The sequence below is a fragment of the Oncorhynchus masou genome, unplaced genomic scaffold (assembly GCF_036934945.1).
Source record: "Oncorhynchus masou masou isolate Uvic2021 unplaced genomic scaffold, UVic_Omas_1.1 unplaced_scaffold_1660, whole genome shotgun sequence".
NCBI lineage: Eukaryota > Metazoa > Chordata > Actinopteri > Salmoniformes > Salmonidae > Oncorhynchus > Oncorhynchus masou.
Window position 1 is genome coordinate 2501 of NW_027006725.1, and position 14278 is coordinate 16778.

General features: G+C 50.3%; 1 protein-coding gene across 1 annotated transcript in view; it reads right to left on the reverse strand.

Moving 5' to 3' along the window:
• Window positions 1-1957: 1957 nt before the first annotated feature.
• Window positions 1958-14278, reverse strand: part of LOC135531817 (ras-related protein Rap-1b-like) — a gene marked incomplete at its 3' end in the record, with an annotated part of 115380 nt that continues 103059 nt past the window's right edge. Inside the window, exons 4-6 of the mRNA XM_064959605.1 lie at window positions 13187-13243; window positions 5849-5989; window positions 1958-2164 (exon numbers count right to left, since the gene is read on the reverse strand). Coding sequence (XP_064815677.1) covers window positions 1958-2164; window positions 5849-5989; window positions 13187-13243 — 405 coding nt within the window. The remainder of the gene's footprint in view (window positions 2165-5848; window positions 5990-13186; window positions 13244-14278) is intronic.

A 14278-nucleotide genomic window follows, 5' to 3' on the forward strand; every position in this document is an offset into this window, starting at 1 on the left:
GAGGTGTGTGTGTGTTGTACTGATGCAGGGTGTGTGAGGTGTGTGTGTGTTGTACTGATGCAGGGTGTGTGAGGTGTGTGTGTGTTGTACTGATGCAGGGTGTGTGAGGTGTGTGTGTGTTGTACTGATGCAGGGTGTGTGAGGTGTGTGTGTGTTGGACTGATGCAGGGTGTGTGAGGTGTGTGTGTGTTGTACTGATGCAGGGTGTGTGTGTGTGTGTGTGTGTGTTGGACTGATGCAGGGTGTGTGAGGTGTGTGTGTGTGTGTGTTGGACTGATGCAGGGTGTGTGAGGTGTGTGTGTGTGTGTGTGTGTGTGTGTGTGTGTGTGTGTTGGACTGATGCAGGGTGTGTGAGGTGTGTGACTGTTGTACTGATGCAGGGTGTGTGAGGTGTGTGTGTGTGTGTTGTACTGATGCAGGGTCTGTGTGGTGTGTGTGTGTGTGTTGGACTGATGCAGGGTGTGTGAGGTGTGTGTGTGTGTTGTACTGATGCAGGGTGTGTGAGGTGTGTGTGTGTGTTGGACTGATGCAGGGTGTGTGAGGTGTGTGTGTGTGTGTGTGTGTTGGACTGATGCAGGGTGTGTGAGGTGTGTGTGTGTTGTACTGATGCAGGGTGTGTGAGGTGTGTGTGTGTTGTACTGATGCAGGGTGTGTGAGGTGTGTGTGTGTTGTACTGATGCAGGGGTGTGTGAGGTGTGTGTGTGTGTGTGTGTTGGACTGATGCAGGGTGTGTGAGGTGTGTGTGTGTGTGTTGGACTGATGCAGGGTGTGAGGTGTGTGTGTGTGTGTTGTACTGATGCAGGGTGTGTGAGGTGTGTGTGTGTTGTACTGATGCAGGGTGTGTGAGGTGTGTGTGTGTTGTACTGATGCAGGGTGTGTGAGGTGTGTGTGTGTTGGACTGATGCAGGGTGTGTGAGGTGTGTGTGTGTTGTACTGATGCAGGGTGTGTGTGTGTGTGTGTGTGTGTGTGTTGGACTGATGCAGGGTGTGTGAGGTGTGTGTGTGTTGTACTGATGCAGGGTGTGTGAGGTGTGTGTGTGTGTGTGTTGGACTGATGCAGGGTGTGTGAGGTGTGTGTGTGTGTGTGTGTGTGTGTGTGTGTGTTGGACTGATGCAGGGTGTGTGAGGTGTGTGACTGTTGTACTGATGCAGGGTGTGTGAGGTGTGTGTGTGTTGTACTGATGCAGGGTGTGTGAGGTGTGTGTGTGTTGGACTGATGCAGGGTGTGTGAGGTGTGTGTGTGTTGGACTGATGCAGGGTGTGTGTGTGTTGGACTGATGCAGGGGTGTGTGTGTGTGTTGTACTGATGCAGGGGTGTGTGTGTGTGTTGTACTGATGCAGGGTGTGTGAGGTGTGTGTGTGTTGTACTGATGCAGGGTGTGTGAGGTGTGTGTGTGTGTTGGACTGATGCAGGGTGTGTGAGGTGTGTGTGTGTGTTGTACTGATACAGGGTGTGTGAGGTGTGTGTGTGTTGTACTGATGCAGGTGTGTGAGGTGTGTGTGTGTTGGACTGATGCAGGGTGTGTGTGTGTGTGTGTGTGTGTTGGACTGATGCAGGGTGTGTGAGGTGTGTGTGTGTTGTATTGATGCAGGGTGTGTGAGGTGTGTGTGTGTTGTACTGATGCAGGTGTGTGTGTGTGTTGTATTGATGCAGGGTGTGTGAGGTGTGTGTGTGTTGTACTGATGCAGGGTGTGTGAGGTGTGTGTGTGTTGTACTGATGCAGGGTGTGTGAGGTGTGTGTGTGTGTTGTACTGATGCAGGGTGTGTGAGGTGTGTGTGTGTTGGACTGATGCAGGGTGTGTGAGGTGTGTGTGTGTGTTGTACTGATGCAGGGTGTGTGAGGTGTGTGTGTGTTGGACTGATGCAGGGTGTGTGAGGTGTGTGTGTGTTGTACTGATGCAGGGTGTGTGAGGTGTGTGTGTGTTGGACTGATGTGAGGTGTGTGTGTGTGTGTTGTACTGATGCAGGGTGTGTGTGTGTGTGTTGTACTGATGCAGGGTGTGTGAGGTGTGTGTTCACCTCGTTGACGTTGATCTTGGACTTTGCAGAGGACTCCAGGAAAGCACAGCTGCTCCACTGTCTGGCCAGGTTCTGCCCCTGCTCCTTCCCCACAACACGCTCATCCTCCAGATCACATTTATTACCCACCAGGATCATCGGAACCTGGAGGAGGGGGGAGGAGGAGGAGGGGGAGGAGGGGGGGGGAGGGGGGAGGAGGGGAGGAGGAGGAGGGGGGAGGGGAGGGGGGAGGAGGGGGGAGGAGGAGGGGGAGGAGGGGAGGGGGGGAGGGGGGGGAGGAGGGGGAGGGGGAGGAGGGGGAGGATGAGGGGGAGGGGGAGGAGGGAGGAGGGGGGGGGGGAGGAGGAGGATGAGGGGATGAGGGGGAGGAGGGAGGGGGGGATGAGGAGGAGGAGGGGGATGGGGGAGGGGGAGGAGGAGGGGGAGAGAGGAGGGGGGAGGAGGGAGGGGAGGGGGAGGGAGAGAGGGGGAGGGACCGGGAGGAGGGAGAGAGACCGGAGAGAGAAATGTAAAAAAAGAGTGGAGACAGGAAATAGTGAGGGAGATAATATAGGGAGGGAGGTAATATAGGGAGGGAGATAATATAGGGAGGGAGGGGAGATAATATAGGGAGGGAGATAATATAGGGAGGGAGGGGAGATAATATAGGGAGGGAGGGAGATAATATAGGGAGGGAGGGAGATAATATAGGGAGAGAGATAATATAGGGGAGGGAGATAATATAGGGAGGGAGATAATATAGGGAGGGGAGATAATATAGGGAGGGAGGAGATAATATAGGGAGGGAGATAATATAGGGAGGGAGATAATATAGGGAGGGAGGGAGATAATATAGGGAGGGAGGGAGATAATATAGGGAGGGAGATAATATAGGGAGGGAGATAATATAGGGAGGAGATAATATAGGGAGGAGATAATATAGAGAGGGAGATAATATAGGGAGGAGATAATATAGAGAGGGAGATAATATAGGGAAGGAGATAATATAGGGAGGGAGATAATATAGGGAGGGAGATAATATAGGGAGGGAGATAATATAGGGAGGGAGATAATATAGGGAGATAATATAGGGAGGGAGATAATATAGGGAGAGAGAGAGAGAGAGAAGTTTTATATTATTCATAGGTATGAAGGGTTTTTGTTATGTTGTTGAATTCATAGGCTCTATAGAAAATTACTTTTTCCACAAGCACAGCTGAGTTAGTGAGAGAGAGAGGAATGAAATGAAACACACAGCTGAGTTAGTGTCCTCTCCTGGTTTACTGTAGAGAGAGAGGAATGAAATGAAACACACAGCTGAGTGTCTCTATAGACAGGTGGAGAGGTGGTCTGTAACCCTCTAGTCTCTAGACATAGAGAGTTGGTCTGTAACCCTCTATTCCCTAGACATGGAGAGGTGGTCTGTAACCCTCTATTCCCTAGACATGGAGAGGTGGTCTGTCACCCTCTAGTCTCTAGACATGGAGAGTTGGTCTGTAACCCTCTAGTCTCTAGACATGGAGAGTTGGTCTGTCACCCTCTAGTCTCTAGACATGGAGAGTTGGTCTGTAACCCTCTATTCCCTAGACATGGAGAGTTGGTCTGTAACCCTCTATTCCCTAGACATGGAGAGTTGGTCTGTAACCCTCTATTCCCTAGACATAGAGAGTTGGTCTGTAACCCTCTATTCCCTAGACATGGAGAGTTGGTCTGTAACCCTCTATTCCCTAGACATGGAGAGTTGGTCTGTAACCCTCTATTCCCTAGACATGGAGAGTTGGTCTGTAACCCTCTATTCCCTAGACATGGAGAGTTGGTCTGTAACCCTCTATTCCCTAGACATGGAGAGTTGGTCTGTAACCCTCTATTCCCTAGACATGGAGAGTTGGTCTGTAACCCTCTAGTCTCTAGACATGGAGAGTTGGTCTGTAACCCTCTAGTCTCTAGACATGGAGAAGTGGTCTGTAACCCTCTAGTCTCTAGACATGGAGAGTTGGTCTGTAACCCTCTATTCCCTAGACATGGAGAGTTGGTCTGTAACCCTCTATTCCCTAGACATGGAGAGTTGGTCTGTAACCCTCTAGTCTCTAGACATAGAGAGTTGGTCTGTAACCCTCTAGTCTCTAGACATGGAGAGTTGGTCTGTAACCCTCTAGTCTCTAGACACGGAGAGTTGGTCTGTAACCTCCCTCTAGTCTCTAGACATGGAGAGTTGGTCTGTAACCTCCCTCTAGTCTCTAGACATGGAGAGTTGGTCTGTAACCTCCCTCTAGTCTCTAGACATGGAGAGTTGGTCTGTAACCTCCCTCTAGTCTCTAGACATGGAGAGTTGGTCTGTCTCCCTCTAGTCTCTAGACATGGAGAGTTGGTCTGTCACCCTCTAGTCTCTAGACATGGAGAGTTGGTCTGTCACCCTCTAGTCTCTAGACATGGAGAGTTGGTCTGTAACCCCCCTCTAGTCTCTAGACATGGAGAGTTGGTCTGTAACCCCCCTCTAGTCTCTAGACATGGAGAGTTGGTCTGTCACCCTCTAGTCTCTAGACATGGAGAGTTGGTCTGTCACCCTCTAGTCTCTAGACATGGAGAGTTGGTCTGTAACCCTCTAGTCTCTAGACATGGAGAGGTGGTCTGTAACCCTCTAGTCTCTAGACATGGAGAGTTGGTCTGTAGCCCTCTAGTCTCTAGACATGGAGAGTTGGTCTGTAACCCTCTAGTCTCTAGACATGGAGAGTTGGTCTGTCACCCTCTAGTCTCTAGACATGGAGAGTTGGTCTGTCACCCTCTAGTCTCTAGACATGGAGAGTTGGTCTGTAACCCTCTAGTCTCTAGACATGGAGAGTTGGTCTGTAACCCTCTAGTCTCTAGACATGGAGAGTTGGTCTGTCACCCTCTAGTCTCTAGACATGGAGAGTTGGTCTGTCACCCTCTAGTCTCTAGACATGGAGAGTTGGTCTGTAACCCTCTAGTCTCTAGACATGGAGAGTTGGTCTGTAACCCTCTAGTCTCTAGACATGGAGAGTTGGTCTGTAACCCTCTAGTCTCTAGACATGGAGAGTTGGTCTGTAACCCTCTAGTCTCTAGACATGGAGAGTTGGTCTGTAACCCTCTAGTCTCTAGACATGGAGAGTTGGTCTGTAACCCTCTAGTCTCTAGACATGGAGAAGTGGTCTGTAACCCTCTAGTCTCTAGACATGGAGAGTTGGTCTGTAACCTCCCTCTAGTCTCTAGACATGGAGAGTTGGTCTGTAGTGGTCTAGGTTCTGAAAGTATGCCCAAGGCCATTTCCTGTGTAACTGTGTTTTAACCCCGTGCGACCGAGCCTGAAGCCCAGGTGTACATGTTTGGGCAGGAACACACACGTATCATCTGCCCAAGGTTGGCAGCATGCCATCTGCTCTCCTAGCATCTCAGTGTGTGTGTGTGTGTGTGTGTGTGTGTGTGTGTGTGTGTGTGTGTGTGTGTGTGTATATGCGTGTGTGTGTGTGTGTGTGTGTGTGTGTGTGTGTGTGTGTGTGTGTATGTATGCGTGTGTGTATGTATGCGTGTGTGTGTGTATGCGTGTATGCGTGTGTATGCGTGTGTGTGTGTGTGTGTGTGTGTGTGTGTATGCGTTTGTCTGTACCTGTGTGTGTGTGTGTGTGTGTGTAGAGTAGTTGTGTCTTTTTCTGTGTGTGTGTGTATGTATTCATGCGTGCATCCCTACATGTGTGTGTGTGTGTGTGTGTGTGTGTGTGTGTGTGTGTGTGTGTGTGTATGTATTCATGCGTGCATCCCTACATGTGTGTGTGTGTGTGTGTGTGTGTGTATGTATTCATGCGTGCATCCCTGCATGTGTGTGTGATAACTTACATCGTCAGTGTCTTTGACTCGGAGGATCTGTTCTCGTAGGTCTTGCAGATCGTTGAAGGTGGACTGGGCTGTGATGGAGTAGACTAACGCAAAGCCCTGGCCATTCTTCATGTACAGATCTCTCATGGCTGTGAATTGTTCCTGTGGAGGAGAGAGAGACATACAGGAAGCGGAAGACTTGTCATTAGAGGTGATAACATGGGCAAGGATCCAATCTAAAGACGTCATTAGGGGGTGATAACATGGGCAAGGATCCAATCTAAAGACGTCATTAGGGGGTGATAACATGGGCAAGGATCCAATCTAAAGCCTTGTCTTTAGGGGGTGATAACATGGGCAAGGATCCAATCTAAAGACGTCATTAGGGGGTGATAACATGGGCAAGGATCCAATCTAAAGACGTCTTTAGGGGGTGATAACATGGGCAAGGATCCAATCTAAAGACGTCATTAGGGGGTGATAACATGGGCAAGGATCCAATCTAAAGATGTCATTAGGGGGTGATAACATGGGCAAGGATCCAATCTAAAGATGTCATTAGGGGCTGATAACATGGGCAAGGATCCAATCTAAAGCCTTGTCATTAGAGGTGATAACATGGGCAAGGATCCAATCTAAAGACGCCATTAGGGGGTGATAACATGGGCAAGGATCCAATCTAAAGACTTGTCATTAGGGGGTGATAACATGGGCAAAGATCCAATCTAAAGATGTCATTAGGGGGTGATAACAGGGGCAAGGATCCAATCTAAAGATGTCATTAGAGGTGATAACATGGGCAAGGATCCCATCTATAGCCTTGTCATTGGGGATGATAACATGGGCAAGGATCTCATCTATAGCCTGGTACTCAGGGATGATAACATGGGCAAGGATCCCATATATAGCCTGGTCCTTAGGGATGATAACATGTGCAAGGATCCCATCTATAGCCTGGTCATAAGGGATGATAACATGGGCAAGGATCCCATCTATAGCCTGGTCATTAGGGATGATAACATGGGCAAGGATCCATCCAATGCTTTTCTCTTTATCTTGTGTAAATATTTGCCCTGCACACTTCACCTGGCTTGGATGGGGTGAGCCTCAGTACCATTCCAACTGAGTTAACAAGATGTTAGATCACAGTAGAGACACTGAAGACAGTGTGGAGGAGGCTGATCACAGTAGAAACACTGAAGACAGTGTGGAGGAGGCTGATCACAGTAGAGACACTGAAGACAGTGTGGAGGAGGCTGATCACAGTAGAGACGCTGAAGACAGTGTGGAGGAGGAGGCTGATCACAGTAGAGACACTGAAGACAGTGTGGAGGAGGCTGATCACAGTAGAGACGCTGAAGACAGTGTGGAGGAGGCTGATCACAGTAGAGACACTGAAGACAGTGTGGAGGCTGATCACAGTAGAGACACTGAAGACAGTGTGGAGGAGGCTGATCACAGTAGAGACGCTGAAGACAGTGTGGAGGAGGCTGATCACAGTAGAGACACTGAAGACAGTGTGGAGGCTGATCACAGTAGAGACACTGAAGACAGTGTGGAGGAGGAGGCTGATCACAGTAGAGACACTGAAGACAGTGTGGAGGAGGCTGATCACAGTAGAGACACTGAAGACAGTGTGGAGGAGGCTGATCACAGTAGAGACACTGAAGACAGTGTGGAGGAGGCTGATCACAGTAGAGACACTGAAGACAGTGTGGAGGAGGAGGCTGATCACAGTAGAGACACTGAAGACAGTGTGGAGGCTGATCACAGTAGAGACACTGAAGACAGTGTGGAGGAGGCTGATCACAGTAGAGACACTGAAGACAGTGTGGAGGAGGAGGCTGATCACAGTAGAGACACTGAAGACAGTGTGGAGGAGGCTGATCAGAGTAGAGACACTGAAGACAGTGTGGAGGAGGCTGATCAGAGTAGAGACACTGAAGACAGTGTGGAGGAGGCTGATCAGGGTAGAGACTCTGAAGACAGTGTGGAGGAGGCTGATCACAGTAGAGACACTGAAGACAGTGTGGAGGAGGCTGATCACAGTAGAGACACTGAAGACAGTGTGGAGGAGGCTGATCACAGTAGAGACACTGAAGACAGTGTGGAGGAGGCTGATCACAGTAGAGACACTGAAGACAGTGTGGAGGAGGAGGCTGATCACAGTAGAGACACTGAAGACAGTGTGGAGGCTGATCACAGTAGAGACACTGAAGACAGTGTGGAGGAGGCTGATCACAGTAGAGACACTGAAGACAGTGTGGAGGAGGAGGCTGATCACAGTAGAGACACTGAAGACAGTGTGGAGGCTGATCACAGTAGAGACACTGAAGACAGTGTGGAGGAGGAGGCTGATCACAGTAGAGATGCTGAAGACAGTGTGGAGGAGGCTGATCACAGTAGAGACACTGAAGACAGTGTGGAGGAGGAGGCTGATCACAGTAGAGACACTGAAGACAGTGTGGAGGAGGAGGCTGATCACAGTAGAGACACTGACGACAGTGTGGAGGCTGATCACAGTAGAGACACTGAAGACAGTGTGGAGGCTGATCACAGTAGAGACACTGAAGACAGTGTGGAGGAGGAGGCTGATCACAGTAGAGACTCTGAAGACAGTGTGGAGGAGGAGGCTGATCACAGTAGAGACACTGAAGACAGTGTGGAGGAGGCTGATCACAGTAGAGACACTGAAGACAGTGTGGAGGAGGCTGATCACAGTAGAGACACTGAAGACCGTGTGGAGGAGGAGGCTGATCACAGTAGAGACACTGAAGACAGTGTGGAGGAGGCTGATCACAGTAGAGACACTGAAGACAGTGTGGAGGCTGATCACAGTAGAGACACTGAAGACAGTGTGGAGGCTGATCACAGTAGAGACACTGAAGACAGTGTGGAGGCTGATCTCTCTCTCTGTTCGTCGTTCATGTCATCTCTGTCTGCTGTCAGTAGTGAGTCTGTAACGACCTCCAAGATGAATAACCTGCCACACCAGCTCTGCATCGCCCTGCGTCACGATAATGAGCGGTGGCCACCGTCGTCGCTAAGGAGACTGTTTACACGGCAGAACCTCAAAGGCCATTAGGTGTTCGAGACAACCGTGGCGGGGCGATAGGAGTGGGGTGCGATGGTGGAGGCGCGCGTGTGTGCGTGTGCGCCTGTGTGTGTGCGTGTGTGTGTGTGTGTGTGTGTGTGCGCCTGTGTGTGCGCCTGTGTGTGTGTGTGTGTGTGTGTGTGTGTGTGTGTGTGTGTGTGTGCGCCTGTGTGTGTGTGTGCGCCTGTGTGTGTGTGTGCGCCTGTGTGTGTGCGCCTGTGTGTGTGGTGTGTGTGTGTGCGCCTGTGTGTGTGGTGTGTGTGTGTGCGCGCCTGTGTGTGTGGTGTGTGTGTGTGCGCCTGTGTGTGTGTGGTGTGTGTGTGTCTTACTTAAACTGCAGAATAAAGGTGGTGTGTGTGCTTGCCATTCTCTTGTGTGCAAAAGTAACGCAAAGACGTTTAACAAAACCAGAGGTCACCCGGGTGGCTCACACGGTCGTCTTCGCAATTCACAAGTGATCAATACTGTATCAATGGTGTCCAATAGCGCGAGAGTCAAAACGCAACTGTTTCCAAACAGATGAAACACATTTTTCTTTTTTTTTTAAGAGTCTGAGTCCCAAACGGCACCTTATTCCCTATATAGTGCACTCCTTTTGATACAGAGCCATATGGGCACCGGGTCAGAAGTAGCGCCCTGTGTAGGGATTAGGGTGCCATAGCAACAGCGTTCCATTCATTGGGGGAAAACCCCAGGCTAAGATTCTATTGGTGTCGTTCTTCAATATTCACTGGATGATGACTTTGGCAGTCTGTACTCACTGACCCTGTCCTCCAGATTCAACTGGAATGATGACACATTCCGATTCTGAGCTTCAATTTACAAGTGCATTTCACAGATTTGTCATTTTGGTTTAAATAAATTGAGATCTTTTTTTTTATTTTTTATTTAAGAGGGTATATTTAAGGAGTCGTGATAAGGGAAGCTGTTTGTTTAGATTGGATTATGTTGTGTGAGAGGCGTTCTCTGTCATTGCCAAGCCTCTGTTGTAAAACAGTCACGGGGGACTGAGAAACTGTCGTCCATCTTGGCTCCAACACTGTGTGGGTGGAGCCAATCGGGTACAGAGAGACCGAGGAGTCCATTGGCCACCTGTCACCACCACAGAGAAATACAGGGGTCTGTCTGTCTCTCGCTGTCTGTCTGTCTGTCTGTCTGTCTGTCTGTCTGTCTGTCTGTCTGTCTGTCTCTCTCTCTGTCTCTCTCTCTGTCTCTCTCTCTGTCTCTCTCTCTGTCTGTCTCTGTCTCTCTGTCTCCCTCTCTGTCTCTCTCTCTGTCTCTCTCTCTGTCTCTCTCTCTGTCTCTCTCTCTCTCTCTCTCTCTCTCTCTCTCTCTCTCTCTCTCTCTCTCTCTCTCTCTCTCTGTCTCTCTCTCTGTCTCTCTCTCTGTCTCTCTCTCTCTCTGTCTGTCTCTCTCTCTGTCTCTGTCTCTCTCTCTCTCTCTGTCTCTCTCTCTGTCTCTCTCTCTGTCTCTCTCTCTGTCTGTCTGTTTGTCTGTCTCTCTGTCTCTCTCTCTGTCTCTCTCTCTCTCTCTCTGTCTCTCTCTCTGTCTCTCTCTCTGTCTCTCTCTCTGTCTCTCTCTCTCTCTCTCTCTCTCTCTCTCTCTCTCTCTCTCTCTGTCTCTCTCTCTGTCTCTCTCTCTCTCTCTCTGTCTCTCTCTCTCTCTCTCTGTCTGTCTGTCTGTCTGTCTGTCTGTCTGTCTCTCTCTCTGTCTCTCTCTCTCTCTCTCTGTCTCTCTCTCTGTCTCTCTCTCTGTCTCTCTCTCTGTCTCTCTCTCTGTCTCTCTCTCTGTCTCTCTCTCTGTCTGTCTCTCTCTCTGTCTCTCTCTGTCTGTCTCTCTCTCTGTCTCTGTCTGTCTCCTCCATCCATCTCTCCTCAGCCAGCGGTAGAGGAAGGGGGTTCGAGGAAGCAGAGAGCATCCTTATCCCTTTCCTGTTCCTTGTGTCATGGTAAATATGGTTCCCAGTAGAACTGTATGAATCTGTAGTAAGCATTTCTCTGTAAAGCCCCATCCCCCATGGTCTGCCATAACTCCTCCCCCTCCCCCCCTGTAAGTCTGCCATAACTCCTCCCCCTCCTCCTATAGGTCTGACATAACTCCTCCCCCTCCTCCTCCTGTAGGTCTGACATAACTCCTCCCCCTCCTCCTCCTGTAAGTCTACCATAACTCCTCCCACTCCTCCTCCTGTAAGTCTACCATAACTCCTCCCACTCCTCCTCCTGTAAGTCTACCATAACTCCTCCCCCTCCTCCTCCTGTAAGTCTACCATAACTCCTCCCACTCCTCCTCCTGTAAGTCTACCATAACTCCTCCCCCTCCTCCTGTAAGTCTACCATAACTCCTCCCCCTCCTGTAAGTCTACCATAACTCCTCCCCCTCCTTCTCCTGTAGGTCTGCCATAACTCCTCCCCCTCCTCCTCCTGTAGGTCTGACATAACTCCTCCCCCTCCCCCTCCTGTAGGTCTGACATAACTCCTCCCCCTCCTCCTCCTGTAAGTCTACCATAACTCCTCCCACTCCTCCTCCTGTAAGTCTACCATAACTCCTCCCACTCCTCCTCCTGTAAGTCTACCATAACTCCTCCCCCTCCTCCTCCTGTAAGTCTACCATAACTCCTCCCGTAGGTCTGCCATAACTCCTCCCCCTCCCCCTCCTGCAAGTCTACCATAACTCCTCCCCCTCCTCCTCCTGTAAGTCTACCATAACCCCCATCCCGTAGGTCTGCCATAACTCCTCCCCTCCTCCTCCTGTCGGTCTACTATTACTCCTCCTCTTCCTCCTCCTGTAGGTCTACCATAACTCTTCCTCCTCCTCCTGTAGGTCTACCATAACTCCTCCTCCTGTAGGTCTACCATAACTCCTCCTCCTGTAGGTCTACCATAACTCCTCCTCTTCCTCCTGTAGGTCTACCATAACCACTCCTCCTGTAGGTCTACCATAACTCCTCCTCCTGTAGGTCTACCATAACTCCTCCTCCTGGAAGTCTACCATAACTCCTCCTCCTGGAGGTCTACCATAATTCCTCCTCCTGTAGGTCTACCATAACTCCTCCTCCTAGAGGTCTACCATAACTCCTCCTCCTGGAGGTCTACCATAACTCCTCCTCCTGTAGGTCTACCATAACTCCTCCTCCTGTAGTTCTACCATAACTCCTACTCCTGTAGGTCTACCATAACTCCTCCTCCTGTAGTTCTACCATAACTCCTCCTCCTGTAGTTCTACCATAACTCCTCCTCCTGGAGGTCTACCATAACTCCTCCTCCTGGAGGTCTACCATAACTCCTCCTCCTGGAGGTCTACCATAACTCCTCCTCCTGTAGGTCTACCATAACTCCTCCTTCTGTAGTTCTACCATAACTCCTCCTCCTGTAGGTCTACCATAACTCCTCCTCCTGTAGTTCTACCATAACTCCTCCTCCTGTAGTTCTACCATAACTCCTCCTTCTGTAGTTCTACCATAACTCCTCCTCCTGTAGGTCTACCATAACTCCTCCTCCTGTAGTTCTACCATAACTCCTCCTCCTGTAGTTCTACCATAACTCCTCCTCCTGTAGTTCTACCATAACTCCTCCTCCTGGAGGTCTACCATAACTCCTCCTCCTGGAGGTCTACCATAACTCCTCCTCCTGGAGGTCTACCATAACTCCTCCTCCTGTAGGTCTACCATAACTCCTCCTCCTGGAGGTCTACCATAACTCCTCCTCCTGGAGGTCTACCATAACTCCTCCTCCTGTAGTTCTACCATAACTCCTCCTCCTGGAGGTCTACCATAACTCCTCCTCCTGTAGTTCTACCATAACTCCTCCTCCTGGAGATCTACCATAACTCCTCCTCCTGGAGGTCTACCATAACTCCTCCTCCTGTAATTCTACCATAACTCCTCCTCCTGTAGTTCTACCATAACTCCTCCTCCTGTAGTTCTACCATAACTCCTCCTCCTGGAGGTCTACCATAACTCCTCCTCCTGGAGGTCTACCATAACTCCTCCTCCTGTAGTTCTACCATAACTCCTCCTCCTGTAGTTCTACCATAACTCCTCCTCCTGGAGGTCTACCATAACTCCTCCTCCTGTAGTTCTACCATAACTCCTCCTCCTGTAGTTCTACCATAACTCCTCCTCCTGGAGGTCTACCATAACTCCTCCTCCTGGAGGTCTACCATAACTCCTCCTCCTGTAGTTCTACCATAACTCCTCCTCCTGTAGTTCTACCATAACTCCTCCTCCTGGAGGTCTACCATAACTCCTCCTCCTGGAGGTCTCTTACCGTCCCTGCAGTGTCCAGAATTTCCAGCATACACTGCTGCCCGTCCACCTCCACTTGCTGCAGAGAGAGACAGAGAGAGAGAGACAGAGAGAGAGAGACAGAGAGAGAGAGACACAGAGAGAGAGAGAGAGAGACAGAGAGAGAGAGAGAGAGAGAGAGAGAGACACAGAGAGAGAGAGAGAGAGAGAGAGAGAAAAGGCATTATTAGATGAACATCTGTAACGATTACATTCTCTTATCGCTCCTCCCTCCTCTCTCCCTCCACCTTGACCCAAAACCCCTCTCAGCGACTTCCAGGCCTGTGGTACTCCACTGTAATTACCCTCCTCCACCCCCGCTGGGCCCACGCCTTGGTTCAGTCCATTACTTCCACCAGGTTCCTAATTGGGGGGGTGGATGGGGCGGTCGTTCCATTTATGACCAGTGAGAGGGGAAGCCTGCTGTGAGGTCGCTGGACAGTGAGGACTCTGATCTGACTGAGAAGACTCTAGGACTGGACCCGTCTACAGCCTGATCCCAGATCTGTTTGTGATCCGTCTCGCCAACTCTTACAGTCTCAATGAACGCAGGGAGTCGACACAAACAGATCTGGGACCAGGCGTAGACCACCTTGACCTCTGTACTGACACAGGGGGAACAACTTGACTACAGTCACTCTGATGACTGCGACGTGTTGAACAACCTCTGGCTTTTACTTAAAGCCGGGGCCACTATCTGTCAACAGCATTGACCCCTAAAGGAAACAGCTGCACTGTGATGACGGTCCTGGTCAAACAGACGGGATTTCCACTTCCTGTTTTAGCTGCTGCCCTCCTCTCCTTTAGTGTTGGAAGAACGTCTCAGTACCTCTAACAGTCCTGTCTGTCTCAGTACCTCTACAACAGTCCTGTCTGTCTCAGTACCTCTACAACAGTCCTGTCTGTCTCAGTACCCCTACAACAGTCCTGTCTGTCTCAGTACCTCTACAACAGTCCTGTCTGTCTCAGTACCTCTACAACAGTCCTGTCTGTCTCAGTACCTCTACAACAGTCCTGTCTGTCTCAGTACCTCTACAACAGTCCTGTCTGTCTCAGTACCTCTACAACAGTCCTG